The sequence below is a fragment of the Cyclospora cayetanensis genome, unplaced genomic scaffold (assembly GCF_002999335.1).
Source record: "Cyclospora cayetanensis isolate NF1_C8 unplaced genomic scaffold, CcayRef3 CcayRef3_contig_2, whole genome shotgun sequence".
Lineage (NCBI taxonomy): Eukaryota > Apicomplexa > Conoidasida > Eucoccidiorida > Eimeriidae > Cyclospora > Cyclospora cayetanensis.
The window spans coordinates 87,887-115,012 of record NW_020312147.1 but is presented as its reverse complement, the minus strand read 5'-3'; the positions used below and the strand labels follow the sequence as shown (position 1 = coordinate 115,012).

Here is a 27,126-nt window from a genome sequence, read left to right as displayed (position 1 = left end):
GCCCTCGCTACAGATGCAGCTACAGCCATCTCCGCGTGCTCCGTCATGCTAGGCGTCCTACAGATCCCCCGGAGGGCTACTGGGGGATTATCGCCTTCTTCTACTCAGCCTGGTGTTCTAGGGCGAACAACGCTGCAAGCAACGGCATTCCAACACACTATGCTATGGCTGCGTGCAGCTTTGAGTGCGCTGGCAGCAGCCGAGGTGCTGCGTGGAGCCTCTCGAGCAGAAGAAAAGTCTGAAGACCCCCTTCACAGACCCCTAGGATACAGAAACTTTTTGGCTGGCTCGTCGGAGGGTAGACAGGCTGTCGCTGCGCTTCTCGCTGCAGCTGCAGCAGACTCAACCGCCTCCGCTGCTGCAGGAAGCACTGCTGAGCCGCCAGGAGTGTCAAGGGCTAACGCGAAGTCTCTCGAAAGCAACTCTTTGAGGACCCTTCTCGAGGACCTGCCCTTGCACACACTGCAGTGGCTATTAGCGCAGGTGTGCGATGTGCGCCTCCCGCGGCGCCTGTTGGCGCTGTCTGCACCGTTTTTAAAGGGTTTTATCTGGCAATGCAGCATTTCTGCAAGCCTTTCTCCAGCACTTCATGGGAAGTGCGTGCTGATAATCCCTTTTTTGCTGCGATCAGGTTGAAGGGAGCCCGAAGGGCCCCCGCGGTAGGACCTCACGCATGGAGATGCAGGTGCGGGCTTCCCCTTCCTCCGCGCGAAATTACACGGAATGAGCCTGCTTACTACACACTGGAGCATCAAGAACCCTAGATCTGCAGCGCTACCTTGGCTGCAGTGCCTTCAGCCACCGCTCTTCCTTAGTCTAGAACGGCTGCTCTTGTGCTGTCTCTTCCTCCCCGCAGGTCGTTGCGACGATTCAGCAGCTGCTCAGGACCGAGCGCTCACCAAGAGATTTCGAGGCTCTCAAGGGCCACCCGCAGCGGCTCGCGTTTGCCGAGACCCCCTGGAGGATATGCAGGGAGGGCTCTGCGCTCTGTTTCAGCATTGATTGCGCACTCATGCCGAACATGGTGCCCCCTTAAGAGTTCTCACACACACTTTGAGGTGCCCCTAGGACTTAACGGAGCGCTGGTGAGGCTTCAAAGGGATCCTGGATTCCGCTGTAAATGGCTGGCAAGGCTCAGTGCGTAGGCGCGTGGGTGGGGGTGCACCTAGCCTCCGGATCGTGGGTGTCTGGGTAGGGTGTTGCGGCTTTTGGGGAGTCGTTCTCCTCTGCGCTCAAGTTTTAGAAGCAGCCACGGAGATTCTCCGGAATGATTCTGGAAATGCGCCACTTTTGCCGCGGTTGCTGCTGTGTTGCTGCCGCAGCAACACAGCAGCAACACAGCAGCAACCGCATGGACAGCTGCCGACAGTCGGAGGGCCCTGGCCAGCATGAGCTCTCCTCCATCCTTCTGGGTGTTCATTCCTCGTGTTGCCGCTCCTTCCGCAAATAAAACTTGATTTCATACGCGTGTATGGCGTCAAGAAGCAGCAAGCAAGTGCACTAGTCAGGATCGCTCTACCTGCAACGGCAACCGCTGTTGCGGGTGCGCATGACCGTTGTGAGACTAGACGGGATGCAGAAGCCGTTTTTCGCACTTATTTTCTTTAAGCCGCCTATAAAACCACGTCTGCGCTTTATTTGATCCTGTATACCGCACTGATCGCGCCAGTTGATCCTCGTCCGCAGCCTTCGGGCTCTAGGGGCCCTGCGCAATCGATGCGTACACTGGACCGCTGGTCTTCGAGAGCTCTTGCATTGCGTGTGCAGTTAAGCGCATGCAATTTCAGGCTGCCCTAATCCGCACTTGCAGGCAGCTAGTCAGACGCGGCTCGACACTTACTTACCCAGCAGCAAGCCGCCTGCCTTTCGGCCTCTCACGCACGACGCGGTGCCTATGAGTGTACTTCCGCCCCTTGCAAGGGGCTTCACAGACCAAGCACAAGCAGCAGCAGCATTGAACGCGTCAACTGACGCTTCCGCTGTCTCTCCCGCTGCTGCCGCCCAGCAGGCTGCGCCTGCTGCTGCAGGCCTCCAAGGATGGCCGTCCTCTCCAATGCTGCACTACCCACAGGGGGGTCCCCTGCCTTCCCACGCGCCTGTGCCCCCTGGAGCACTCGGAGCTCCCGGGGTGCCTCAAACGCCTCAGTTGGAAGCCGTAAACCTGCGAATCTCGGCTTTAATGGACCTGGTGCGCTGCTGAAGGCCTTTTTGGCCGACATCCACTGCCTTGTCGCCGGCTCATCTGCTGACGCGCTCCGTGCCCCTCTGTTGCATGCTGCGCCTGCCGCGGCGTCTGCCTGTTTGCGGCTTTCGGCGTTGCACTGCGTCTACGACCTCTCAAGCTCGCCGCTAAAAATCCCCTGCACTCTCCGAATGCTGCCGTCTGCCCTTCTAAGAACACAGCCTGTATCACAATCTTCTCTTTTAGAAGGTCTTTCTTTATTCCCCTCTTTCTGTGTCCAGTATTTCCTCCCACCCGCCTTCCCCGCCTCGGAGCACCCCTTGGCGCTTGGGTGCCACCTCCTGCGTCTTGTTTCTGCGTGCTCGTATACGCACTGCGTGTGCTTTCCGCATGCCGTGCCTTCGGTCTTGCAAGCGTTGTCTGCTGCACTGGCCTCACCATCCCTACCCCTCGCTCCCATCTCGCCGCGGCGGACTAGCTGCCTACACGTCCAGTGCATCCTTCTCGTGCTGCCCTAGTGGGCCCTCAGGACGTTCCCCTCTACACGTGCATGTATGTAAGTATGGGTATGTAGCGGTATGTAAACATATGCATATCTATATCTATATATATTTATGTGTATGTGTGTATATTTGTATATATTCCTGTGTGTCTGTGTATGCGTACATATGTACGTGTATCTACGTGTGTGGATGTGTATGCATATGGATGTGTGCTCCGGTGTATGAACACCCCGGTCTTGGAACGCTCACCCCGTGTGCTCGCATTTTCCTCTCCCCCTCTCTCTCCCCATGGCTTTCGCTGCATGCTCTTGGTTCTGTGTGACTCCCCTCTTTTCGTGTTCTCCAGTATCAGCAGCAGCTTGTCGAGCTGAGCGCGGCGCACTCGATGCTCCTGGTAAGCCTTCAACCCTCCACCCAATGCGCACTCACCCAGCCTTCTCCTTCCATGCATCCTGACTGCCTGCTGTGTAGCCGCTGCCCTAGTAGATGCAAGGACCGGCAAGCGGGCAGCTCCTTGCTCATGCCCCTTTACGCTTGTTGCAGCTTTCCGGTGGGGAAGCCCTTGCTCAGCAATCCAGGATGCGTTTCAAAGTGATGTGTGCTTCGTAATATCAATTGTTCAGACGGACCAGGAGCAGTTGGCAGCCATGCTGGCGCCTTATGTGGACAGTGACGGTCATCCAGTTGTGCCTCTGAGCGACGACTTGCTCTTCATCAAGAGGGGGCTGGATTTGAGGCTTCTTGAATTCCAAGAAGACTGCAGACGCATTCAGGTACACGCCCATTGCAGCAACGCAGCGAGTCTCCCTGCAGAACGAGGCTGATAGAGTATGGAGGCAGTGGCAGAGTGCAACTGGACCGTGGATTCACCAAGGGAAGGAGATTACGCGAATCCCGAAATATTTATATAGAGAGAGAGCAAATGAGAGAGTAGAGCAGGCACAAACAGAGTTGCAACGTTGATTACTCTGGCGAGTGTAACGCGTTGCTCTCCAGGATTCTCTGCACGTTCTGTTCCTCCCTAGCCGGGTGACCTTGCTGGTGGTTGCACAAGAATGGCTCGTTCGCTCTGCTGCTGCAAGTCGTATTTCGCTAATGTTTGGCGGTAAATGTCTTTATGTATATGTGTATGTATGCCTTTTATGCACGTGTCAACGTGTCGGCCCCTGTCGTTTGTATGTACGTGTATTCCTATATTGGACAGTGCACCCCTATTTAGCTGTAGCTTTACGTGTTCCTCTCCAAACCCTTCAGCTCCCTTTACCTTCTTTCCCTCATCTAGCCTCTACACTTCTGTTGCGTTTTTCGCAAATGTGTTTTTGACCTTGCTCCTCTCCTGAATACAGCCCGTTTTTCGCTCCCCTCTCTTCTCATCTGCTTTGTGGGAGGGCCCAAGGGGGAGGGGGGGAAAACGGGGGAGAGGAGGAGGTTTTTTGCTGCTTCCAGTGGGTGTGAATGGCCATATGCCTCCCCTTGTACGCATCTTTCTATCTCTCGGTGTGCCTCTCTGCATGATGCGCGCGTGTCGGATGACGCTGCTTGGCTGTCGGAGGAGCGAACGAAGGGGCAAAGGGTTCTGCTTCTACTTTTATTGCCTTCTTGCGGTGTGTAGTTTTTGTCGGGGAACCTGGAAATTTCATGCACAGTTTCTGTGTCAGTGAATGGAGCCGCTGCTGTGCATCTTGCATCAACCCTGCTGGTGTGTCCGTGCGGTGGAATTTCTCACAGAAAACGGAAAATACACTGCAGCGTCAGCTGGATGAACTTTCTCTCGGATACGACGCAATGGTTTTGGAGGCTCAAGGTGAGGAACTGAGGGGCTTTTAGCGCGGTTGCTAAGAATACGTAAACATGCGAAAGGGCACGAGAGGGCCAGTGCGACTGTGCTCGAATGGGAGGGAAGCCCGACAACCGCAGAAAGAGATCCCCGTTGGGGTAAAGCCGCAGAAGGGCGTTCATGGGTGAGCGCAGGGGAAGCGATTTCGCAATGAAAGCTTATTGTCATCCCGCTTCTCCTTCGCAGCCTTCATCTGCAGTATTGGGGAAACACCAGAGGGTCTGTGTGTTTGTTTCTACAGGATTCGCTGAGTCCAAATTGATGGGGCAAGTCAAGGACTTGAAGAAAATCGTCACGTGCGTCTTTGTAGGGGATGGGGTGGAATGGTTTCTCCATCGAGTGTATGGACGAATGCTCGCTTTTTCGCAGCCTTAAGGCTTGAGCTCATCAGGGAGCACGCACAAGCGTATATGCCTGTCTCGTCACGTCATCGAGCAAGCGGAGCTGCTAGTGGGAGCGAGAAAATAGACTGCCAGTGCGCTTTGCGTGCTGCTGCAGTTTGCTGCAACTCGAGTTGGACGAGTTGCGTTTCCAGCGAGACGTTTATGCAGACGAGGCAAAGCGCCTGCGGGGCGTTTGCCGCTACGGAAACTGGATTCAAGATGGTGGGCTCGCTATTTTGTCAATACGGCAGGCCCTTGGTCATGAGCTAGATAACCAATTCTTCATCTGTACACCTGAACATATCTAGCGAGTTGCACTTTTGCACAAACGCATTCGCGGAGTGCCGGCTGCTGTGCCCCGACAAAAAATAGCAGGAGGCTTTAAATGAGGCGCGGGAATAAGCGTTTAGAAAATGCAAAGGTCACCGTGCAGAATATAGTTCAATCGTTCCCCTATACAGGAGGGGGTGTCTCTGTGCGTATTTCTTCGCTCATGGTACTGTGCCCCTCTGTCTAATAGACGTCTAGAAGAGGGCACGTGCTCTGACTTTCTCCGTTCCTCGGTAGCAAGCTTGGGCCCCTACTATCCACCAACTCGATACTTTACATGGCGCCTGTTTGGGGTTCGCTCTTTTTTCGTGCTTCTGCCTTTCGACACATGCCTGATCGATTCGAGAATATGGTGCTAGGTACGTGGAGCCAGTTACGTATGTATGCTTCCATGACAAGCAGAGTACGACTTGGGAAGCGAGGCTGTGGAGTGTTGCAGGCCTTGCGGATCCCTTGGAACCCCCCAAGGTAACTCCTCGGACGCTTCATCAGAAGTACAGCGGGGCCCCCGTGCAGCACAAGTACGCCCAACGTCATATCCACCTTAGAATGGCATATATATAATATATATATATATATATATATATATATATAGAGAGAGAGAGAGAGAGAGAGAGAGAGAGAGAGAGACAGAGGGGGAGAGAGAGCTTGGCTCTTGTTTTCCGTAGGGCGTTTTGGGTTTGGAGCGTGGGTGCAGTTGGATGGTATGCAGTTGCTTCATTCCACACACACGTACACGGAGAATAACGCAGTTGAGGGAACCCTTTAATGAAAACCTCACTGAAGCTATGCTTTTCTGTTGGGTACCGTGGTAAACGGGTGCAGGCGGGTACATATTGGGAGTCAGAGGCTTTCGGACTTATTCTTGCACGCTCCGCTGTGTGTGCTGCAGAGCCAAAGCCATAATTGGCAAGGCAATTCAGAAGTCTGAAAAGGGTACTTACCTTTATCGCGAGCATGAGGGAGAAGCCTGCGAAAGCACCGAGTCTTTAGAGTGCGCCCCAGAGGAGACGCCTGTCTGGACGCGAATCCTCTCTGGATTATTCCCTGGCCGTAAGGCGGACGCCAAGATGGCCGCTAAAGGGGCCTCTAGGGGGGTTGCTGTCAAGGATGCGCCTGTGGGGAGAAGGAAGAGTGAGAATGACGCCGTAGATAGGGAACAACGTCACAGGCGAAACACGACTGCCGTCGTGGGGCTTTGTTCGGTAGATACAGCCGTGCCTCAGGGACGTAGGCCAAAAGAGGCTTTTGCGGCGCCGGGAGCCCCCCCTGAGGCAAAAAGAGACATCGAAAGAGAGAGGGCTAGGGCCCCTGCTAGTCTTTGGGGCCCCCTACCTCAGAGCACCGCATCAGAGAGCTTCGAGCACAGAAAGAGCGAGCGCCTCGCTAGGTCGTGCTCCCCTGAAAAAGATTTTTCGGGAAGCGTCCCTCAAGCTCCACACTCGCACAGCGACGAGGGCCCCCATGGGTATCGAGAGGCTCCTGGGGCTTATTTAAGGCACCATACAGGGGCTTCCCGATTACGCTCGATGGGCAGTTCGGTCCACTCAGACGGCCCTCCCTTTGCAGACGAAGGGGGCCCGCTGGAAACTGATGGGCACCGTAGGCGAACGTGGGGAGACGAGGAGGCCCTTCCTCAAAGAGCGGCGCCGCTAGGGGGCCTTTCCGAGATAGGGCCGACAGAGCAGCTATTGGGAAGGCTTCAAAGGCTGGGGTCGAGAACGATCCCCTCCCCTCAGGTGGCGTCTCCCCGATCGTCGTACAGGACTGGCGTGCCCCCCTCAGGGGCCCACATGCCGAGCAGGCAGGCGTCTATGGCCTTCCTCGGTTCCGTAGATGGCGGCTCAGGGGCCCCTAGCCAGAGGGAGAGTGCCAGTAGGTACACTAGAAATGCTGGTGAGCTCCCCGATCAGCGCCTCATGAGGGCCTCTAGCCGATCTCCCTTGGTAGCCTCACCGGGGGCCCCCAGGACGCTTCAGTCGCCTCGAGATCTCCCCAATGTGCGTTCAGACTCGGGTAGGCCCCCCGTTTCCAGCTTGGACCTTTCGCGTGTGCGTGCACATAGCTGAGCACGTGGAAGTGCCTCTGGAGAAATGCCGCATGGGGGTTACCGTGCGGCGGGAACTCCCCCAATGTAATTTACTTTAGTGATTTGCCTTTCGCTCTTTGAGATCAGCTACTTTTGGTAGAGAGGCACGGAGGGACTTGCTCAGGAGCCGCCCTGTGCGGGGGGCCTCTCTCTTGACTAGCAACAAAGCTCTCCCCGTTAGCTCCCTCCCCCTCAGAGGCCCTTTCTTTTATTGCCCCGTCGCACGCAATCGCAGAAAATTCTATTTGACCTCCCAGAGGCTCCCTTGAGCCAAAGTCCCCCCTACCACCCTTGAGGGGGCTAAGCTGCGCGTTTACAGATACACCTGCACTCTTCTTCTACAGAGTAGATATGACGAACTGTTGCCTGTAAGGCCTAGCCTTCCTCCTGGTAGGGTCAAGGGCCCCTAGAAGCCTCCTTACGGCTCTTCAGAGCAGGCCGTTGCAAGGGCCCCTACAGGGGGCCTCTACTGGCTCTCCTCCTGCAGTTTTTGTGGGCACACAGGGACGCCGAAGCCAAATTGGGTATTTTAGAGGGATTTGCTGCTTCATAGGCGTCACTTGCAGTGTTGAGCTCTGCAGCCCTTCCATCCAACGACGCCCTCCCGACATAGTCCTCGCACCTGCCTACACCCTAGGGAAGGCAAACAGCAGAACTCTAATATCAAGTCTCAAATCCAAAGCCTGCACCTTAAAGTGCTTCGCGCAAATTAAGGCCTAAAGCCGTCTAGAGGGCTGACACCCAAGGCCCCATGAGTGAACCCCATCTTCAACCCCCAAGGGCCCACAGGGGGGCCCCCGCGTGCCTGTTGCTCATGTTGGTTCTGCAGCCTCAAAGCGCAGCACTATCCGTTTTATCCACATAGCAAGGCTTTCCTGATTTCTTGGGGGCAGCAGCTGCTGCTGCCTTGCAGCGGCCACCAGCAGGGGAGGGCCCCAGGATGCTTCCTGCTGCCTCCGAGGCAGTGGGGGCCCCTGGGGGCCCCCCTGCAGCGCCGAAACCCCCTACTTCAGCACAAGCCGTACCTGCATGCGAGCACCGGCCGCAGCAGCAACAGCAGCAGGCGAAGCAGGAGGAGCACGAGCGGAGAGGGCAGCAAGAGCCGCAAGAGCCGCAAGAGCAGCAAGAGCAGCAAAAAGAAGTGCAGCGGCGTGTGCTATTGCTTCTTAGGCGTGACTTCGATGCTGCCCTTGGCAGCCACAGCGATAACACACCCCCAGCAGCAGAGCATGCAACAGGAGCAAGAGAAGCAGAGGAGGCAGCACCGCTACCCCCCGCAGCAACAGTGCTGCGCCTGCGTTTATCCCGTCGATTCTTGGACGATCGCTCCGAACGAATGATTCTTTTGGGAACCGCCAACTTTCTAGCCACCCTTGGACGGTAAATTTAAACCGATATAAGCAGTTGTTGTTTGTTGCCACGAAGCCAACAACACCAGCAACACTCAGACACACACACATATTCACTCATGTGTATTAGGCGCGTTCTGCACCTGTACTCCCTCTGCGCCGTTAAATCAACTTTTCTTCTTTCTCTCTGTATTTCCTAGGGTGTGCTGTCTCGAGAGTCGGTGCATTTGTGGATCAGGAGTCTAGGCTTGTCCTTAGACTGCATTTGCGCGGCCTTGTGCTTCTTCTACCTGGGTGCTGAGCGGCAGCAAGAGCAGCAGCAAGAGCAGCAACAAGAGCAGCAACAAGAGCAGCAACAAGAGCAGCAACAAGAGCAGCAACAAGAGCAGCAACAAGAGCACCAGCAACAACAGAAACACCGCTCTCTCCGCCTGACAAACAGGAAGGCTGCAGCTGCAGCTGCACTTCTCCTTGCGTGGAAGTTGCTTGATGACAATGATCCCGTCAAGTACGTTGTGGAGGTGCTGGTGCTTCTGCTGCTAGCACAATTGGCAGCTTGCTTGCTTTTGCTGCGCGCCTGCCTGCCGAAGGTGCTGCTGCTGCTGCTGCTTTACCGTGTACTCAGGAGTCAGAGAAGGGTGCAGTGTCTCGCCAGGGCTTTCTACAGAGTTTCGCAACGACAAACAGCAGTCCAAGTGGCTGCAGCCTATCGCTTGTTACGAGAGCAGCAGCAGCAGCAGCAGCAGCAGCTGCTGTCGAGGGAGCCAATAGAATCGCAGCAGGAGGAAAACTCTCAGCATTCGCTACACGAGGCGCAGCAGGTGCTGCAGCAGCTCGTATCCTCGTCGTCTGTGTGGCTGCTTCGAGACGGGGGTGTTTGCTCTAGGCATCTTAGCAGCCTTATCAAGCAAAAAGAAACATTGCTGCTTCAGTCTATATCCTTCAGGCTAGGACGCCCTCCACTCCCCTTTGCTGCGCTTGGGAGACACGTCAAGCTTTTTCTACAGCCTTGCAGCACGAGCGTTTGCAGCAGCAGCAGCTGCTGCTGCAGCCGCTGGTCTCAGAAAGGTGCTGCGTTCGCTGCTCTGCTGCATGCCTTAGAATATCGCAGCAGCGAAGAGCTGCTGCTGTTGTACTGCACGCCTCTGGCGCTGGAATTGGAAGCTCCTCTTCTTGCAGCTGCGGCTCCCATTGCAGCTGCCATCGCCTTCGATTTGCCTTTCGGGGGTCCTTCCTCGAAGCTGCCTGAGCAAAGTGCACAAGGCGCTGTGCCCCCAGCTAAGAGAACCAAGCGGGAGGAGGAAGAATTGCGTGCAGCCGCGTTCACAGACGCTCCTGCTGCATCTGCCGCTGCAGCGACTACTCAGACAGCGCGCGAAGCGGCCAGAGGTGCTGCTGCCGCTGCCGCTGCTCCTTCTGCTGCTGCTGCCGCTGCTCCTTCTGCTGCTGCTGCCGCTGCTGTGCAACAGCTGGCCGCCTTTGATAGACATGTCCGCCACTACCTCTCGGCAGCCGCTCTCCTTTCGCACGTTCCTAGTGGAGCGGCGCCAGAAGGCGACGACGCAAAAGGAGCAGCACCACGTGCAGGTGCTAGCGGAAGAGTACCAGGCTTCTCAGCGGACCTGCACCCTCAGAGGGTGCAGCAGGTGCTTCGCTTGCTGCGTCAGTGCCGCGTGTGGCAGTTCGACTTGCTGCATGCACGACCCCGCATTCGGCTGGGAACAGGGCCCCCTTGAGCCTCGCAGAGAGGCCTCTTCGCTGGCCACCTAAGAGCGCTCGCACATTAGGACGGAGATACGACATCGTAAGCGACGGGAGATATCTTCCCGTCACGGGGTGCAACAGACTTAAGTGGGACTGCAGCCAACGTACTCAAGGAGCTGCTTTCAAGGTAGTCACCTTCCCCCCGCACTACGCAGAAAGCTTCCCAGCAACGGCCATAGGCTAGAGAGAGGGCTGGCACACGTAGGGGAAACCACCTAGCCTTACACCTGCGTAAATTGGATCCGAGCACTGAGTGGACGCCCATCACCTAGCGTTAGAGAAAGCGCAGAGAGACGGGCATTCCCTAGGTGTTTTCGTTAGCGTAGGCCTCGACACGCGCATGCAACGCTTCTTCACGCTTCCCAAACTTCGCCGCAGTGCACCTAACGCTGTGACCTTTCGAAGTGGCGAGAGCAAGCTTTTAGAACTGCTTCTCTCGCACCAGAAGACCACACAAAAGGAAGGAGCACGCGCCACATTGTGGCTTCCAAAGGTCTGTCGTTTCTCAAGGACAGGAAATTCAGGGGGCCCTTCTTCCTGTGGCGGCGTCTAAAAAATTTCAGTCGTCGGCTTTTACTCTTCTGCTGCTGCTGCTACTAGACCTGCGCTCTCGTGTCTGCGCGGGAAGACAGCGCGTAGCTGTTGAGGCATGCTGATTCGAACTCTTGGCAGCGATGCGAATGCGGAGCGAGGGGCCCCGAGAGCCTCTAACATACAGCTGAGCTGCTGCTCCACGCGCAGCAGAGCTGCTCCGCCAGCTGGAAACAGTGGCTGGGGAGCGTGAATTAAGGAAACGTAGAGGAGGAAGGCTCAGGGATTTGGGTGTATGAGGGACCGCTTCTTTGGCCCCTCACTTCAAAATATTGACGCCATCATCTCTCAAGCCGACAACAAACACACGTGTTTAGCACACTCTACCCATCACACCCCCCTTTGAAGCCCTCGTACCTTCTTTACTGCTTTCCCCCATGTGATCCGCCACAGCCGAGGCGCTTCCGCTGCGCATGGTCAAGGCTCCTCGTTATATTAGCTATGCGCCGTCTGCTCGCGGAGATGCGACAACAACGCAGGCGTAGCAGCAGCAGGAGAATGCACAGCGGGCGATGGACCCTGAAACGCAGCCTCGGGAAGAAGGGATCCGGAATACCGCCTTGCCGTGGCTTTTAAGCTGACTTTTTGGTGTTGTGCAGGATGTTGTTTCTTTCCCCGAAAGCAGGGGGAGACTGCATGCGCTTTTTCAGCAGGCTACGTTCTACGCGGTGGGCTTGGAGGCCTGCCTGCCTTCACTCCGCCGCATGCAAAGGCATTTCATGACAGCCTACACACGCACTACGGCTTTCAACACAGCAGCAAGCCCCCGTCTTCTGGAAGGCGCTAAACGACTCGAGGTGCTTTACAAAGAGGCCCTTTTACCAACTAGATGCTATATCTCGAGATGCAGATATTGCTACAGCCGTGCTCCTGGGGATGCTCCGTCTGCTGAAGCGTCGGAGATTCAGAGATTTGCCGTTCCAAACTATATAGCATGTGGCAAGGCACGCATGCAAAACAGCACCCTTCCACAACGCACTAAAAAGAGCAGCCACCTGTGCTGCGGTTACAGAGTGACCGCAGCGGCTGCACCAGCAACTCCCAGCGATTGAGCTCCTGTACTACTCGGCACAACACGCACTGTGCTGTATGCTGTAGCTCCCCCAATGCCCGTAAGACACTGGAGCGCTGAACTACGGCTATGCTGACCACCAGGCAGGCATATCCTGGAGAAGCAGCAGCTGCTGCTGCTCCTCTGGCGTGAGCTGTAGCAGCACCGATAGAACTGGAAGCAGCTGTTGCGCTGCAGAGTCGCCCTTCTTCAGGAAGACTAGGTACTTCAGGAGCACGTGTTTAACGTATTCCATATTCACCGGGCTGCTAGTATTATTGCTGCTGCTACGGCTACTAGTACTATTGCTACTGGCACTATTACTGCTGCTGCTATTGCTGCTACCGTTCGCAGTGCAGGATATGCCGGTCTTTGGAGAGCCAAGGGGGGGAGGAGGGGGCGGAGGAGGAGGAACCTCGACGTTATTTCTGTCCTCCGTGTTTCTAATGGTGCTGCTGCTGGTATCCAGAGGTTTCTGCTGCTCCAACCGCCCTTTACTGAGCCTGGCGACTTCTTGCTGCATCAGCAGGTGCTGCCTCTGCAGCTCTTCTTGTTGCAGCAGCAGCAAGTCGTGCTGCTGCTGCAACGCATCGAATTCTCGTTGCTTCGTCAACAACAGCTGCTGGTAAGGGGAGTCCGTTGCGTCCTGGTGCTCAACGACGGCACTTTCCCGCTGTTGTTGCAGCCGTTTGCGCAATTTGCTAATGGCAGCCTCCTTGCTATCAAGCAGCAGACGGGCATGTTGCCTGTGCCTCTCTAAGGCCTGCTTCTGCTGCTCAAGCTGGTGCTGCTGCTCCTGCTGCTGCTGCTGCTGCTGCTGCAGCTCCTGCTGCAGCTGATTTCGTTCCTGCTGCAAAATATCTGCCCTTTCCTGCTGTCGCTCCACCTCTTGCTGCAGCTCCTCAAGGCGTTGCCGCTCTTCTGCAAGCCCCTCGCAGTTCGCACCCGCAACTACCGCCATGTTGGTACCGTCTCTGCTGCTGCTGCTGCTGCTGCTGCTGCTGCTGCTGCTGCTGCTGCTGCTGCTGCCTTGACTGAGGTCACCGGTGTCAAGCATCGGCTGGAGCTGCTGCTCTTGTTGCTGCTCTTGTTGCTGCTGCTCGGCGCTTGCTGCTGCCTCATGCTGCAGATCCAGGAGGTGGCATTTGCTGCACTTCCCTAAGTAGCGGTCTGTAAGGGCATCTGCGGCAGTTGTTGCAGCGGCTGCTGCTGCAGCCTTCCGTTGCTGCAACAACTGTAGAAGGAGTGCGGCCTTCTCCTTGGTGAGAGCAGCAATCTGCTGCTCCATCTCGGCGATCCTCTGCTCCTGCTGCTGCTGCAGCTGCTGCAGCTCGCGCTGCTGCTGCTGCTGCTGCGCACCTGAACAGGAGGCCCCTAGCTGCTTTTCCTCCTCGCACTCAAGGTAGCGCCGATGCAAGCTCTCGGAAGACATTTGAGGAGCTGCTGCTGCTGCTGCTGCTGCAGCTGCTGCTGCTGCTGCATCGCCTGCAGTCGCTGCCCCTGCAGCGGCAGCGATGCGCTGGAGTTGAAGCTCATGGGGAAAGAGCAGCAAACAAAAGGAGGCAAGAGCTTCTCTGTCTCTTTCGAGCCGCATAAGGTGCGTGGAGAGTCTCTGGATGCATACGAAGACATCGATCCCAGTGTTTGCGACGCCGCTGGTGCTGCGGCTCGTGGTAGTAGGAGTGGTAGTGATGGAGCTGCTGCTGCTGTTGTTTCCCGAGGCATCGACGTCATCCGCAGACACAGCAGCAGCTAGCTTCCCATCGATAACGCCGAATTTTTGCAAGACGTCCAGCAGCAGCATGTGCTCTTGTTGTTGCCTCTGCAGCAGCTGGTCGTACTGCTGCCGCTGCGCTGCTGCCGACGCCTCCGCATGCTTGCTGCGCCGCAGCAGCAGCCTTGCATCCGCATCGCGTTGCTTTAGCTGCCGCAGCAGCAGGGGAGCATCCAAGTCGTCAAACTCTTCCTCCTCCTGCTCGCCATCTGCCTCTGCCTCCTCTTCTTCTGCCGCTGCGTTTGCTGCTGCCGACGAACCCCCTGGGGGGGGGGGGCGTATTTCTGCTGCCGCTGCTGGATCGGCAGCAGCAGCAGCGGGAATAAGGCCGGCTATAGAGTGGAAAAGATCTCCGCTACTGCGAGCTCCCGCCTGCAAACGCGCAGCAAACGATGCAAGTCCTTTTGCTGCTGCACCTGTTGCTGCTGGCTTTGCAGCTGCCGTGCCTGAAGGAGGCGCGGGGGGCGGTAGAGGATGCTGGATGGAGTCTCCCTGTAGAGGCATCGATAACTTCCAGCGTGCAGCCTCGATCACGGTGAAAGGCCTCTTTATTGTGCCTCTTTCGCCGCGTGGTCTTACGGCGTTCTTCGTGTGCTTGAACCTTGCTGCTCCTCCGAAAGGAGTTGGCGGCTGCTGCTGCCGCCGTCGCCGCTACAAGCAGAGTCCAAGCAACAGCCACCAGGCAGCAGATAGGGCAGGCGCAGCAGGTACTCCCTGTGAGTGCAGACGCTTCGGCGACGCAGTACAACCACGCGCATTGAAAATCCCGCACAGAGTGCGTGTAGCAGACAGCGGCAACAAGAGCCACGAAAAGTACCCCTGTCTGCTCTAGAAGGCGCTTCCCCTTGTCTGCAGATGAAGATCAGCAACTGCGTCTCGGCTGCTGTCTGCCGGGAAAGCCATGCGCGTGCAGAAGGGGGCCTCTAGGCACTTCCTTGCATTGCCTGCTCTGAATGCGCCTGTGCTGGCGATGTGTACTGCGTTTTTCACGGCTCCTGGAGGGTGCAAAACGGACATGAAAATACCTATAATCAAAGATTCTCCACAGCGTCACTACAGGAGGAGTAGCTGCTTTGCTGCAGCCATTTTTTGTGCTGCCACATGTGACCGCCGCGCGTGTCTCCGGCGCTGCGGCGAGGGGCCCCTCCGGCGGGCCGGAGGGGCCCCCCGCCGCAGCGTGAACATCGTCAATAGTTTTTAATTTAATGCTAAATACGCAGCATCCATGACGTGTGCACACATATATACTCACATACACATGGCTTCGCCTCTTTTGTGAGCCTATTGGTGTATATATCAGCGATGGTGCTATATAGCGGCTGCCTTGTCGGTGTTGCCGCTTGCGCATTCTAACCCCGAACCAGAGCCACCTCACAGGAGATCCTTTAACGCGCCTCCCACTAGCGAACGGAGGATCTTTTGGAGAACGCTGAATTCATGCTTCACGGCATTTAAAGGCGATGCAGCAGCCGGCGGGAGCAAGCCACCAACTGCACGTTCACGAGAGTCACCCTTACCAGGAACTGCCACAACCCCTGCACCAACAGCACCCCGAAGAGCAACAGCAACAGCAAGGAGAGAAGCGGCAAGAAGTACAACAGCACCCCGAAGAGCAACGGCAGCAGCACCAACACCTGCCGCATATCCAGCGACTTCAGCAGAATGGGTTGCTTTGGTGCCACTCCTTGAAACGGCTGCTGCATTTGCGCGCTGCGTTCGAGCCGCAGCTGCTGCGGTATTTTTGGTGTCCTTTGTTGCTGCTGCAGCAGCTGGAGCAGGATGAACTGCATTCCACAGAACGGAGAGGCAGCGACAGGGGCACTCTGAGCGCGCATGCGCCTTCCGCAGATGCGACTGCACCTGCAGGGGGATCGGAAGCATCTCGGAGCAGCCGCCCAAGCTGTGCTGTTGCTGCGGAAGCAGCAGAGCTGGACCGCTTTGCTGCAGCAACCAGCGCTCTTTGCGGCAGTTCTTCCTGTCGCTGCTGCCCCCAAGACACTGCAGCAGCAGCGGCAGCAGCAGCTGAAGCAAGTCGCATCCGCACCTCCAAGCGACGGCGCAGGCTGCTGAGTAGCCTTGCTGCCTCCACAGCTGCTGCTCTTGACAGTTCTCACGATGAAGACAGTCGCACAGAAGTGCATCAATACGTGCAGTTGTTGCTGCTCCAGAAGCACCTGCTGCTGCTGCCAACTCCCCAGCTTCCGCGAGGAGACGTGGTCGTGTTCGCATGCGACTGGCTGCTGTTGCTGCAGCGGCTGCTGCAGCAGCAGCAACGGAAGGCAGCAACGGAAGCATCAGGAGGGGCAGCAGTTCTCAAAGGTCTACCCAGCAAGCACCCTGTCGGCTTATCTGAGAGCAGCAGACGATTGCTGCTGCTGCCCGTCGCGCTGCCAAAGCAAGTGCAAAGCCTCTTTCGCTGCGTGTTGCTGCAGGTGCAGCAGCAGGGGATGCTACATCAGGAGCTGCTGCTAGCCGCTTTTGAGGGCTATTTGCTGCACTGGCTTCAACGCCGTGCAGCAGCAGCGGCTGCCCTTTCGGATGCAGCAGCAGCAGCAGCGCATGCTGAGAAAGCCGCCGCTGCTGCCGCTCCTGCAGCGCGTTCCTGTAGGCAAGAGAGCGAACAACCTCCTGCAGCAGCAGCAGCAGCTAGAGGTGCAGCAGCCCGGCGGAAGCTGCGGGAAGTGCAGACAGCAGCTGCCCGGCTGCTCTCCTTGGCAGAGGCAGGCGCGATGCAGCGGCTTCGACGCATGCACGAACAGCAGCACAAAGACTGCTCGCCAACGGGAGGAGGTGAAGGTTTCTCCCGTGAGGGGGAGGACAGACGGAGCGAGCTGGCAGAGCAGCAACATCGGCAGCGGCTAGAGGTGCTGCAGGAGCTGCTCAGTCCCAAGACGCAGCACACGAAGAATTTGTCTGCCTTTTGCTGCCCTTGCAGTCGGTGGCTCTGGGGGAGTGGCTTTTCGGGGGGGTTGTGCCCTTTGTGCTTGCAGCAGCAGAAGGAAACAGCTGCGAGAGCGCTGCTGCTGCTGCTGCAAGGCTTTGGCGTGCTTCGCTGTGCTCCCCTGTTTGCGCGGCAGCAAAGCCCACAGCAAATTTTGCTGCTATCAACGCCGACACTGAGCACTCTTTGCCTGTGGCTGCAGCAGGGAGAAGCCGAGCTGCTCCAGCGTATACGAGCGACTCCCCACAGCGAGATGCTGCTGCAGCAGCTGCAGCAGCAGCTGCAGCAGCAGCCTCTCAAGTCGTGTGGCCTCGGACTGCGCTTTTTGCTGCTCTTCCTCGTAGGAGCGCGCAAATTGAACGCCGTAGCGATGCCTTCCTCTACACAAATTATTTTGGACGCTTCATAAAAAAGGCTCCCTACAGATTCGGCAGCCTCACGTTTTGCCGGTGAAAAAAAGGCCGCTACGGGAGGCTTTTTGGCACGATGGGAGGGCACTCCAGAAGCGCCTTCTCAGATTTAGGGGAGGCGTTACATGCAACGCCACACAAACGGTTTAGAACAACTGCTAGGAGCTCATGAGACACTGCCTTGGAGAGTTGCTGTTGCGAGGGGTTCTAAGAGAGCATAGCGTTTTCGTGTTCGCGGTTTGAGGCCTCGCAAAAGCTGCCAATGGGCGGAGACACCCCTCAGCTCGTAGTGCTTCCTGCCAGGGGTGGTCTCCATGTTGCACCTTCCCGTATGCACACTTTCCTACACGGAGTTCGCTCATGAGAGCAAGAGCAAAAAGAGCTGTCGGATCCGTTTGCAGAGTCAGCTGGTCTCCACGAGATGCAGTGTTGTGGGTGTGCATGCGTGTGTCAACTGGCTGCTGTACATGCTTTTCGGCGTGCCTAGAGAGGGTGCGGCGACGCGCATCTACCTACTTGCAGGGCCCTCTCCTACCCTCATCGGGAATTTAGAGGGGGCGGGCGATGTTACGGGGGAAATTTTTCTAGAGTACTCCCTAGTGTATCGTTTCGTCAAGCTTGTATTGCATATCGCCTGCGTGCAGTGCGCTTCTAAGGAGACTTTGAAAGAAAGAGGATGCAGCACTAACTACCTGCCTCTCCCTGCGTACGTAAAGCCCTTTGGCTGAAAGCAGTTTTGTGCCTTCTTCAGGCCCTAGCATCACAAAAAACGACTCGGGAACGCTGTCTGCTCGGTGCTGCTGTCTTTTAGGTTTGCGACCAACACCACAGCTGAAAATCTTCCGAGCCGCAGCCGGAAAAAGTGCGATTCTGCTGCCCTTTATAATTAGGCTTATCTAAAGCGGATCTGCGCTGGCCTAAGGCGCCACTGAGGGGCGCTGAACAAATCAAACTACGCCGACGGAGCCTCTGCGCGAGTATGTATATATATATACATATATATATATATATACATATATATATATATATATACTCGGAGGGGGTGGTGAGCATGGGGGCCTTCTGCTCGCGGAAGTGTGCAAACGTTCCGTATCCCCTAAGACAGCTCTCTCTGTATTATGCATGAGGCTGTGCCGCTGCTGCTGGCTTTTGTTGCAGCTGCAACGGTGTTGAGGCTGCATTAAGCGAGCAAGCAGGAGCACGAGTAAGAGCAGCAGCAGCAGGGCACGTCGCTGGCGAGCAGCCGCTGCTGTCGATGTCTGCAGCGTTTTTCGTGGAGCTCTCCGGGAGCTGCAGCCTCGGATTCTGCTGCTGCAATCGGCATTTCCTTAGCAGCACGTCTTTTTGCTGCTCGAAGTGCAGGAGGGGAGGTGCAGCAGCGACTGCCTCTGTGACGCTTGTTGACATGCAGCCGCTGCAGCAGCGGAGAGATCTATGAGCTCTTCGAGAAACACGGCAGAGAGAGGGACTGCCTGCAGGGGTATCCGGACTTGCTCTGCTGCCTCCGCTGCGGCAGCTGCCGCTGCTTGACTGATTCTCGCCTGTGCTGGTGCTGCTGCAGTGCATGCTGCTTTGGATGCTGGTAATCGGCATGCAGCCCTTCGCTGCACACTTGCCGTCGCTTACCGAGCGGCTGTTCGCGCAGTTGCGGCTCGAAAAGAGGCCATGGAGTGCTGCTGGCATGCGGCTACTGCCCTCAGCGGCAGAACCAGCTGCAGAAAGCCTTCTACTGCTAGCTGCCATCGCGTTTCTGAGGCGCGCAAGCTCCCTGCGAAAAAGAGCAGCAAATCCCACTAGCGACAGAGAGCTCAGCAGTTGCAGGCACCTCACCTCAGCAAGCGGCAGTATCCTACGCAAACAGCACAAGACGTAGGCGAGCGGCAAACCTCTCAGCAGCGCCTCTGGCTCTTGTTGCTGCTGCTACTTCTGCTGCAACCCGTCGCAGCTCCTGCTGCATTGCAGCAGCTCGACGTTCCCAGACAGTCTCCCTGTCTCTGTGCTGTCTCCTAAGCTGCAGCGAACGCAGTGCAGAGGCGCATGCATGCCCTGCGCATTTGGCTCCTTAGTTTCTGCAGGAACTGGAACCACAGCGACATCCACACGAATGCAGAGAATCGCCAAGCTACCGATGCAGCCGCTAATCGGCAAGCAAGCGCTCGCTCGACGGCGACCTTGCTCACCTTATCTGCTTCCATGGCAAGAGTTTTCTCTCCCCGCTCATGCTGCTGCAGCTGCTGCTGAGCTTTCTGCAGGAGCCGCTGCTGCGCTCCAGCCTCGTGCTGCTGCCGCCGCAGCTGATCCTCATGTTGCTTTATAAGTCTGAAAGTGACAGCAGCAGCCGCAGCAGTGCAAGCCAGTCAAGATAAGTGCAAGACATCAAGGTCTGCAGCATCACGGAGCAGGTGAAAGAGCACCCCACTGCAGCGGTTAAGATGGATCCATAAAGGCAGCATAGGGCTAATGTCGCAAGCGCATGTTCAGTGTTGCTGCGATGTTGTTGCCAACGCCTCGAGAGACTCGATGCCTACGCTTCTTGACGACGGACGATTACGGTCTGCTCGTCTAATCGGTGCTGGAGAAGCTCCCGCTTCTCCTCGATTTCTTGCTGTTGCTGTTGCTGTTGCTGTATCAGCTGGTGCTGTCTCTCTACGCCTTTCATTAGATCTCGAATGACACCTGCTGCAGCGTGCTGCTGCACCTGCAAATCCTTCAGAGATGCCCCTCCCTGGGGAGGGGGGGCTGAACCCCCCCCGTCAACACCCCTCTCTCTCTCTGCAGCGTCGGGAATCCCTGCCCCTGGAGCTGGCTGTGCTAAAGGCACTGATCTTCCATTCGGGGTGTTACTGGTACTGCTGCTACAGCTTGTGCTGCTGCCTCTACTGCTGCTGCTGCCTCTACTACTACTGCTGCTGCTGCTGACTCTACTAGTGCTGCTGCTGCTACCTGAAACAAGCGACAAGCTGCGCATCAACTGTCTTGCCTCCTCTAAAGCGCGCTGTAGGTGCCTGCTACTACTGCTGCTGATGCCGCTGGCTAGTCGAGATTGGCGTTGCTGCTGGCGCACAGCCGACCCCGTCGGGCTCCTTGTGGAAGGAGTGTGCTCGTCACAGAGTTCGACTATTTTGCTGTCTTGGCCTTGCAAGAGCCTCTGCAGCAGCTGCTGCTGTTGCTGGTGAGGCAGCTGCTGCTGCAGCTGCAGCAGTCTGCGGCTTAGGCGGACCACAGGGGGAACCGGCCGGCAGTCGGGTGTCATCCTGCGGCAACGCCAGTAAAGACAGCGACATCCAGGGGATTTTTGCACCAGCAAGCGCGAGAAGCAGTTGCATGATGCCGAAGAGAGAGGCTCTCCTTAGATGCATACACAGGGGCCCAGGCTGCGGCGGCTCCTTCTGCAGCCGCTCACGACGGCCTCTGCATGATCAGCAGTCTCCTGTCCTCCGCATTGGCTCGTTTTGACCTTTAATGAAGGTGAAACTCCCCATGAAATCCAAAGTACACACATTGAGCTGAACGAGAAGCCGCAGTTTCAGTGAAAACAGGGAGCCGCTCACTCGCCGCTAAGGCCCCCCGTTCCCCCGCGTCGCGCCGCTGGCGTGGGACGTCCAACGACCCCCTCGCCACCATCTGGCACGCGTAAGGAATGCTGCAAGAGCAGGTGCCTTCCTGTCTGTCAGATGCTATATATGGCGAAGTCATTTTCATTCCTTTTCGCGGGAACAATGCGTGCTGGACAGCCGCGAGGCAGTTGTCGGCCAGGAGAAGTTCGGCGCGCCAGGGGGCACACGGGATGTCTCGGCTGCAGGTGGTGACAGGCCCCTTGTTTTGAATGAAACTGCAGCTCTTCTCTCAAATTGTGTGTATTTGGCGCTTTATTGGGCGCTTCGACTCTCCTTCCCACGAGGCGGGACGGCAAGTTCCCACCTACTTGGAGCAGGACAGACGGGCAGGCCAGTACAAGGCAGGCGCCTGCTCTTGCAGCATCCCTTCTTCGCCCCTCTCCTTTCCCGCCCTTGCCAAAAAGCGCGATCAAAAGAGACCTTTGGGTTATCATGGTTCTCGCCGCAGGGTGTTCGCTTCTTACACTTAGACAGGCATAGGCTCAGAGAGAACCCCCACGAGGGGGGGCCTCACCCGTCCTGCTAGTAGGTGCAGCTAACGGTAAAAATCCACTAGGAAACCCCCCTAAATTGCTTAAACAGAGGGAAAGTATGTGAATAAAAAACAATCACGGATCTCTCTCCCCCTTGACCGGCTAAACGATAGTGGGAGTCACAGGGACAGAGAGAGAGGAACGCACACGCACATGCACATGCACACGCACATGCACACGCGCGCGTCGCCGTAAAGTCTTGGCGGGCACAACCCGAATCGACCTGGCTGCGACTGCAGTCATGAGCGCATGTGGGGGAAGACGGGCAGCCTCGGCCCTTTCACTCTGCTTTATCACTGCCTCGCGCAGCCGACTGCCTCGCAGTCCTGAGAGCTCTCTCTCTACCCCAAACCCTCAAACCTTCCCTATGCAGCTTAGGGGGCTACCGAGTGCACGAGTAAGCCGAATGCTCTAAGGAGGAGGTCGTCTTCCTCTTCCCACACACCGTCCTGAGAAGCTCCCGGCGATCCGCACAGGAAGGCCTTGCACTTGCTCCTCTGTAGCACAAGAGCACCAGTGGCACGTGCTGCGGCTCCAGAGGAAGCGCCCACATGAAAAAATCAGCAGGGTGAAGTATCCACACTCGCGCCGTCGTGCAAATCAGCCTAAGCACCAGCAACATTGCTGGCAGCCGCACAGCAGGTGGCAGGAGCACCCGACACGGAGGGAAGCAGCATAGGACAAGCTCCTTACGCGTTTCCATTGATTGATAGCAATGGCTAATGCTCCACAAACACCGGGATGCTTTTGCGAAAGAAACAGAGTTATTCTCGATGCCCTTAGCCACAATGTTGTGCTTTCGTCAAGGTGCCCAAGGAAGTCTGTCGGGGAATCGGGACGGAGTAGAATCAACTGAGACGCTAGCGAGTGCTGCACAGCCACACAAGGCACCACACACGGAGGGTCTGGTGTTTAGCGTCTTCTTTGCACGGTCCTCTAAGGGCCTCATGCCGTGAAGTATAAGAGCTTTGAGGGACAGTCCTGTAGCAAATTGGGCAGCTCAAGTGCAACAGGCCCATCAAGAAGCACCCAAAGCAGCTCTTGCTGATGAGGAGACACCAGCTCCTGCAGCTCTGCTGCCGAGCACCGAAGGCCGACAAGGGCTGCGCAGCAGCTGGTGACATCCGAGATCCACAAGAGGCACTTCTTCACTTCAGCCAGGCTGCCGACGCCAACCCCTACAGAACGGAAGGGCTTAGGGTGCAGGAGCAGCTGCTCCTGCAGTGCCGCTGCCTGTGCAAAAGTCTGCGCCGAAAAGGCAGCAGCGCCAGCAACTGCAGTAACGGCTCTTGCTGTCGCCTTTACGTTGCTGCTGCTGCCGCTCTTCATCAGCATCAGCAACGCCCGATGAACAGTTACCCCAGTCTTCACACACAGCTCTGCTGAGGCGTTGCCTCTAAGGGGACTTGCATCTGCTGGCAACGGGAACGGACACGGCGGAAGAAGCTGGGCAGCCTGCAAAGTGCGGCTGCTCTCTGCTGCTGGCGAAGTCGGCTGCAGCGCAGAACGTGCAGCATCGAAATGCGCCACAAGCGGTCACAGCGCATCCAGTTTTCGATTCGAAGGGATGTCTTTGACAGGAAGACCAACAGCAGCAGTCCTAGACAGGAGACACCTTACCAGAGGGCCCTCCGCTGCATCGAGCTGCTGCTCCAGCAGCTGCTGCTGCCGTCGGTGCTTCTCAACTTGCAGAATATACTTGCTGGGATTTTCAACGAGAGGCGACAAGAAGGCCGCTGCAATCAGCGAGCTGCAGAGGCAGCCCAGGTCGCTCACGGATGCTGCGGCAGCCATACGCAAAAGTCTCTACTCTCTGATGCGCTGCAACAACTTGCACATGCAGCGCCCACCAAGTACCGTCTGCACATCCCCATGCCTACCACGTATATATGTATGGGTGTGAACATACGCCAGAGGCCGTGCAGCGCCCACAACAAGATATCAGTGCGTACTGACCCTCCGCAAGGGCCTGCGGCGTTTGCATGAGGAGCGACAACAACAAGTCCAGCACTCCCTCGCAGTCCACCCAATCATCTCTGCGCCGCATATATGTGTGCACAGCGCAACTCAGCGCTTGTGGCGGGTAGGAAACGCATTTCATGGGCAACGTGGGAGGGCTTTGCCGCCGGCGCTTCGGTGCACATGACAGAATGAATTGAGGGAGAGCAGGGAGGGGCCATCAGTGGTGCTCACGGAGAGAAGGCCAAGAGGGCGGAAAGAAGTGGCGCAGCGTCTTGAGGCTCCAGCGTCAAAACGAAGGCAGGCAACAATCGCAGCATCTGCAGAAGCGCATCGTGTGTAGGGCACCTCGAAGCTTTTCGATGCCCTGAACGGTCCCGCTGCAGTGGGAGATTCGTGGCTAGCTCCTCTTTTTTCGTTGGTAAGCTGAGAAGCCAGAGCTCGTGTCAAAGGTGAAGGCAGCGCCTCGTGGCATGCACGCTAAAGAGCGGCTTAAAACGCTTAGAAAAAAGCTGACGCGTGTGCCGTGCTCCGAAGGCTCGAGAGAAATCCATGCCCCTAGTAGCCGCGCCGCTGCAGTTAAGCCCTCCAATACTTCAGCCGGCCTGAAAACAGCGGGCCTAACACTCAGCTATAGGATATGAAAAAGCACGTGCTGCTGCCCTTCTCAAGATGGGCAGTTGCGGGAGCGGCGAGCCGATGCTGCTAACCTCCAGTTCGTTGCCTTGTCCAAGCTTTCCTCCGCAAAGTCCAACGCTGCGAGCGCCGCTTCCTGAAAGGACTGGAACAGGTCATGCTGCAGAAATAGCAGCAACCGCAGCAGAGGCAGCAGTCCCAGCTGTTTGTTGCGTGCTGGCAATGCAGCAGCAGCAACCACAGCAGAGGCAGCAGTCCCAGCTGTTTGTTGCGTGCTGGCAATGCAGCAGCAGCAACCGCAGCAGAGGCAGCAGTCCCAGCTGTTTGTTGCGTGCTGGCAATGCAGCAGCAGCAGAGGCAGCAGAGGCAGCAGTCCTAGCTGTTTGTTGCGTGCTGGCAATGCAGCAGCAGCAACCACAGCAGAGGCAGCAGTACTAGCTGTTTGTTGCGTGCTGGCAATGCAGCAGCAGCAACCACGGCAGAGGCAGCAGTACTAGCAAAAGGATCACATAGGGAGAGCATACAAGAGTCTTAGCACTGATGGGACCGTTTTCGAGCGCCTCTGCATGCTGCCCCATCAGCCGAATACAGCAGACAGAAAACGTGAAGGCTGCATCTGCTACTGCTTCTGTCGCAGCAGCAGCCGCAGCCTTCTCGGTTGCCGTGATCTCTCTAGGCATAATCGCGCGGGGGTCCCATGTGCGTTTCATCAGCACTCCGCTGCTGCTGCTGCTGCTGCTCCTGCTGCTTGCTGCTTTCCTTGCTGCCGCCCTCGCAGCAGCGCTGCACCGGTCAAAAAACAATTGGATTTCTACTTGCGACAGAAGGCAGCACACACTAATGAGGTGCAGACAGTCTGCAGGCGCACACCAGGAAACCATGGGATTGCTAGCGACGTTGGGTTCATGGATCAAAGGGAGGATTGCTAGCGACGTTAGGTCCATGGATCAAAGGGAGGATTGCTAGCGACGTTAAGTCCATGGATCAGAGAGGGAAGCGCGCTAAAACGCCTGAGAGGAGGAACATATCCAAGGCTCCTTGTTGCCGAGGGACTGCAGCTCGGACCTGGTACGGTAAAACAGTGGTAGCCGTAGATGATCAAGAGCAAGCTGCAGCAGCGCAAGGCATCTCCGCGCTGTTGTAGAGGCAGCTTGCTGCTGAGGGCCGTCTTTAAAGCCACACACACGACCTGCGCACAGGCGATGCGCCTCCGAGATGCAGAGTCTGCCTTCCAGCCGATCCTGGGGGGAAGGCCTCACGCCGTTAGTCGGCGTTATTTACTTCAAGAAAGTTCTCTTTCCCGAAAGTGCAGGTGGCTAGCGAGCTGGAGGGTTGCCTGTGTGCCTCCTCTCGCCGAGACGCTTGCGGCAAGGCGCTCGAACGTGCTAGAAGGGGCACTGTCTTTCAGAAGCGGCGTCTGTCTCCTCAGCGCTAGAAATGTGAGAGTGCCTCGCTTTTTCGCAAAAACTCGTGAGCGTGAAATGGCGGGTGCATACCTTCAGATCGGACTCCTTGAAGCGTTCTAGGCACGCTGCTGCCAGCACGGCGCGTTCCCGCAGGCGGTCCACTCTCCCCATCTGTCTCCCCTGCAGCGGCTGCCCTTGCTGCTGAGCGTCGGCAGCGTCAGCAAGGGCAGCAAGCCACAGGGAAAGGAGTTCTACGGCCATAAGATCGCAGGTTTGGCCCTTCCCTCCACAAAGGCGCTCCGTGAGCGAAGAACGCACAAAGGATAAGGTCACCTGAAGCGCAAAAAGAGGCCCCTTTCTATTACGGCAGTGCTAGCTACTGCTACACCTTTTTAAGACGGCCCTGCCTCTCGAACGGCAGCCCAAGGCATTTTTTTCGCAAGTTGCGTGCTGCAGAACGCGCGAGTCGCTCCACCGCGACGGTCGGATTTTCCCCACGATACCTCTCCGAGGCACGGAGCGCCTTACCGGGTGTACATGTTGAAGCAGCAAGGAGAGGAGCAAAAGAGGCCCTGTGTCGTGCTGCTGCAGCAAGGCGCTGCATGCCACGGCCAAACAGTCGACTCCGCCGACTGCCCTTCCTTCGAGCCACAGCACACCAGTGCAGTCTTCCTGACTGCTGTCACTGCTGCCATCGCTGATTTCGCCTTCGCTGTCTGTGTGTGTGCTGCTCCGACCTTCCGCCTCGTCGTCTGCCGCATTCCGAGAGCCTCTGCCCCTCTCTGCCGCGCCTAGGCACTGAAGCCACTGTCTGTGGAGGTCGTAACCTTCAATATCCAGTTCCTCTGCCTCCTCCTCTTCATCGAAAACTTCTGCAGGTGAGCGTTTTGGCGCTGCACTGTCCGCTGCTGCCGAGCCGGCTTCCTCCGCAGCGGCGTCTGCCCATTCCTGCATGTGCCTTTCAGCCTCCGTGAGTGCTGCCTCGAACTGCCGCCGCTGATGCGCCGCTGCAATGTCTGGCAGCAGCAGCGAGCCGTCTGCCGCAGTCTCGGCTGCAAGTGCAGATGCAGCCGCTGCTGCCACTGTCCTATATCCGCAGAAGTATACAAACTGCCGCAGCACCCCGGCAATAGTTGCAGCATCCTGCAGGGTGAGGTCGTAGCCCACAGGATCGCCTTCTGCTTCTGAAGCGGCAGCAGCAGCAGCAGCAGCAGAGCCTGCGAGAGCACCGGGAGAAGCTGCTGCAGAGGCGGAAGTCTGGGGAGCCTTGAGATCTCTGCGCAACTCCTGCTCCTCTGGGCTTAGTTGCAGCGGCTCGAGGACGTCGGAAACTTGCGGCTGCTGTGTGAGCAGCAGCCACAGGAGCGGCATAAGGCAACAGCGGAGGCGCAAGACTACGGCCTTGTGCTGCAGCACCAGCTGCAGCAGGAGCAAGCAGACTGCCCTGTAAGGAGCAGCAGCAAGAAGCAGATCTCGCAGGAAGGAAGGCCTAGCGGCTCTCACTACCTCTAGGGCAGTCCGCTCATCTAAGAATAACCCCCCCGTGGTACTGCCGCTTTCGCCCCTGCTGCTGGTGCTGCTTTCGCTGCTGCTGCTGTCTCTGAGAAGCTGTGTTAGCCTCAGGATACCTGCGAACTTCTTGCGCGGCTCAGACTCCCGCAGGAGTTTCAACGCATCCGCAAGGAGGAGGCGTGAGACATCCTTAGGGGCCTCCTGCGAGGGGCCCCTAGGGCCCCTTTCCCCTGCGGCTTCACTGTCCATGGGCAGAATG

The 27,126-nt window shown here is 57.1% G+C and overlaps 4 protein-coding genes across 4 annotated transcripts; 2 read left to right on the top strand and 2 right to left on the bottom strand.

Moving 5' to 3' along the window:
* The first annotated feature begins 1,894 nt into the window (after positions 1-1,894).
* Positions 1,895-10,409, top strand: LOC34624397. Its single transcript, XM_026337712.1, has 14 exons — positions 1,895-2,188; positions 3,032-3,079; positions 3,309-3,458; positions 4,414-4,489; positions 4,764-4,818; positions 5,021-5,127; positions 5,675-5,756; positions 6,128-7,023; positions 8,301-8,345; positions 8,452-8,704; positions 8,912-9,014; positions 9,099-9,181; positions 9,299-9,994; positions 10,061-10,409. The coding sequence occupies exons 1-14, from the start codon at positions 1,895-1,897 to the stop codon at positions 10,407-10,409; spliced, it is 3,237 nt and encodes a 1,078-aa protein (XP_026193497.1).
* Positions 10,410-11,441: 1,032 nt separating this feature from the next.
* LOC113147377 lies at positions 11,442-14,082 on the top strand (the record flags this gene model as incomplete). The annotated part of the gene is made up of 6 exons (XM_026337711.1): positions 11,442-11,507; positions 11,606-11,808; positions 11,891-12,003; positions 13,520-13,569; positions 13,801-13,868; positions 14,004-14,082. Coding segments are annotated over exons 1-6 (579 nt in total), but the record flags the coding sequence as incomplete, so codon positions are not given.
* Positions 14,083-17,362: 3,280 nt separating this feature from the next.
* Positions 17,363-20,457, bottom strand: LOC113147376 (putative uncharacterized protein DDB_G0271606). Its single transcript, XM_026337710.1, has 4 exons — positions 19,733-20,457; positions 19,385-19,523; positions 19,091-19,215; positions 17,363-17,687 (listed from the first exon to the last, which is right to left on the bottom strand). The coding sequence occupies exons 1-4, from the start codon at positions 20,455-20,457 to the stop codon at positions 17,363-17,365; spliced, it is 1,314 nt and encodes a 437-aa protein (XP_026193495.1).
* Positions 20,458-21,303: 846 nt separating this feature from the next.
* Positions 21,304-27,116, bottom strand: LOC34624577. The gene is made up of 12 exons (XM_026337709.1): positions 26,980-27,116; positions 25,884-26,697; positions 25,446-25,688; positions 25,076-25,138; positions 24,474-24,518; positions 24,024-24,109; positions 23,779-23,918; positions 22,977-23,135; positions 22,384-22,868; positions 22,050-22,224; positions 21,758-21,880; positions 21,304-21,386 (listed from the first exon to the last, which is right to left on the bottom strand). The coding sequence occupies exons 1-12, from the start codon at positions 27,114-27,116 to the stop codon at positions 21,304-21,306; spliced, it is 2,553 nt and encodes an 850-aa protein (XP_026193494.1).
* Positions 27,117-27,126: the final 10 nt, after the last annotated feature.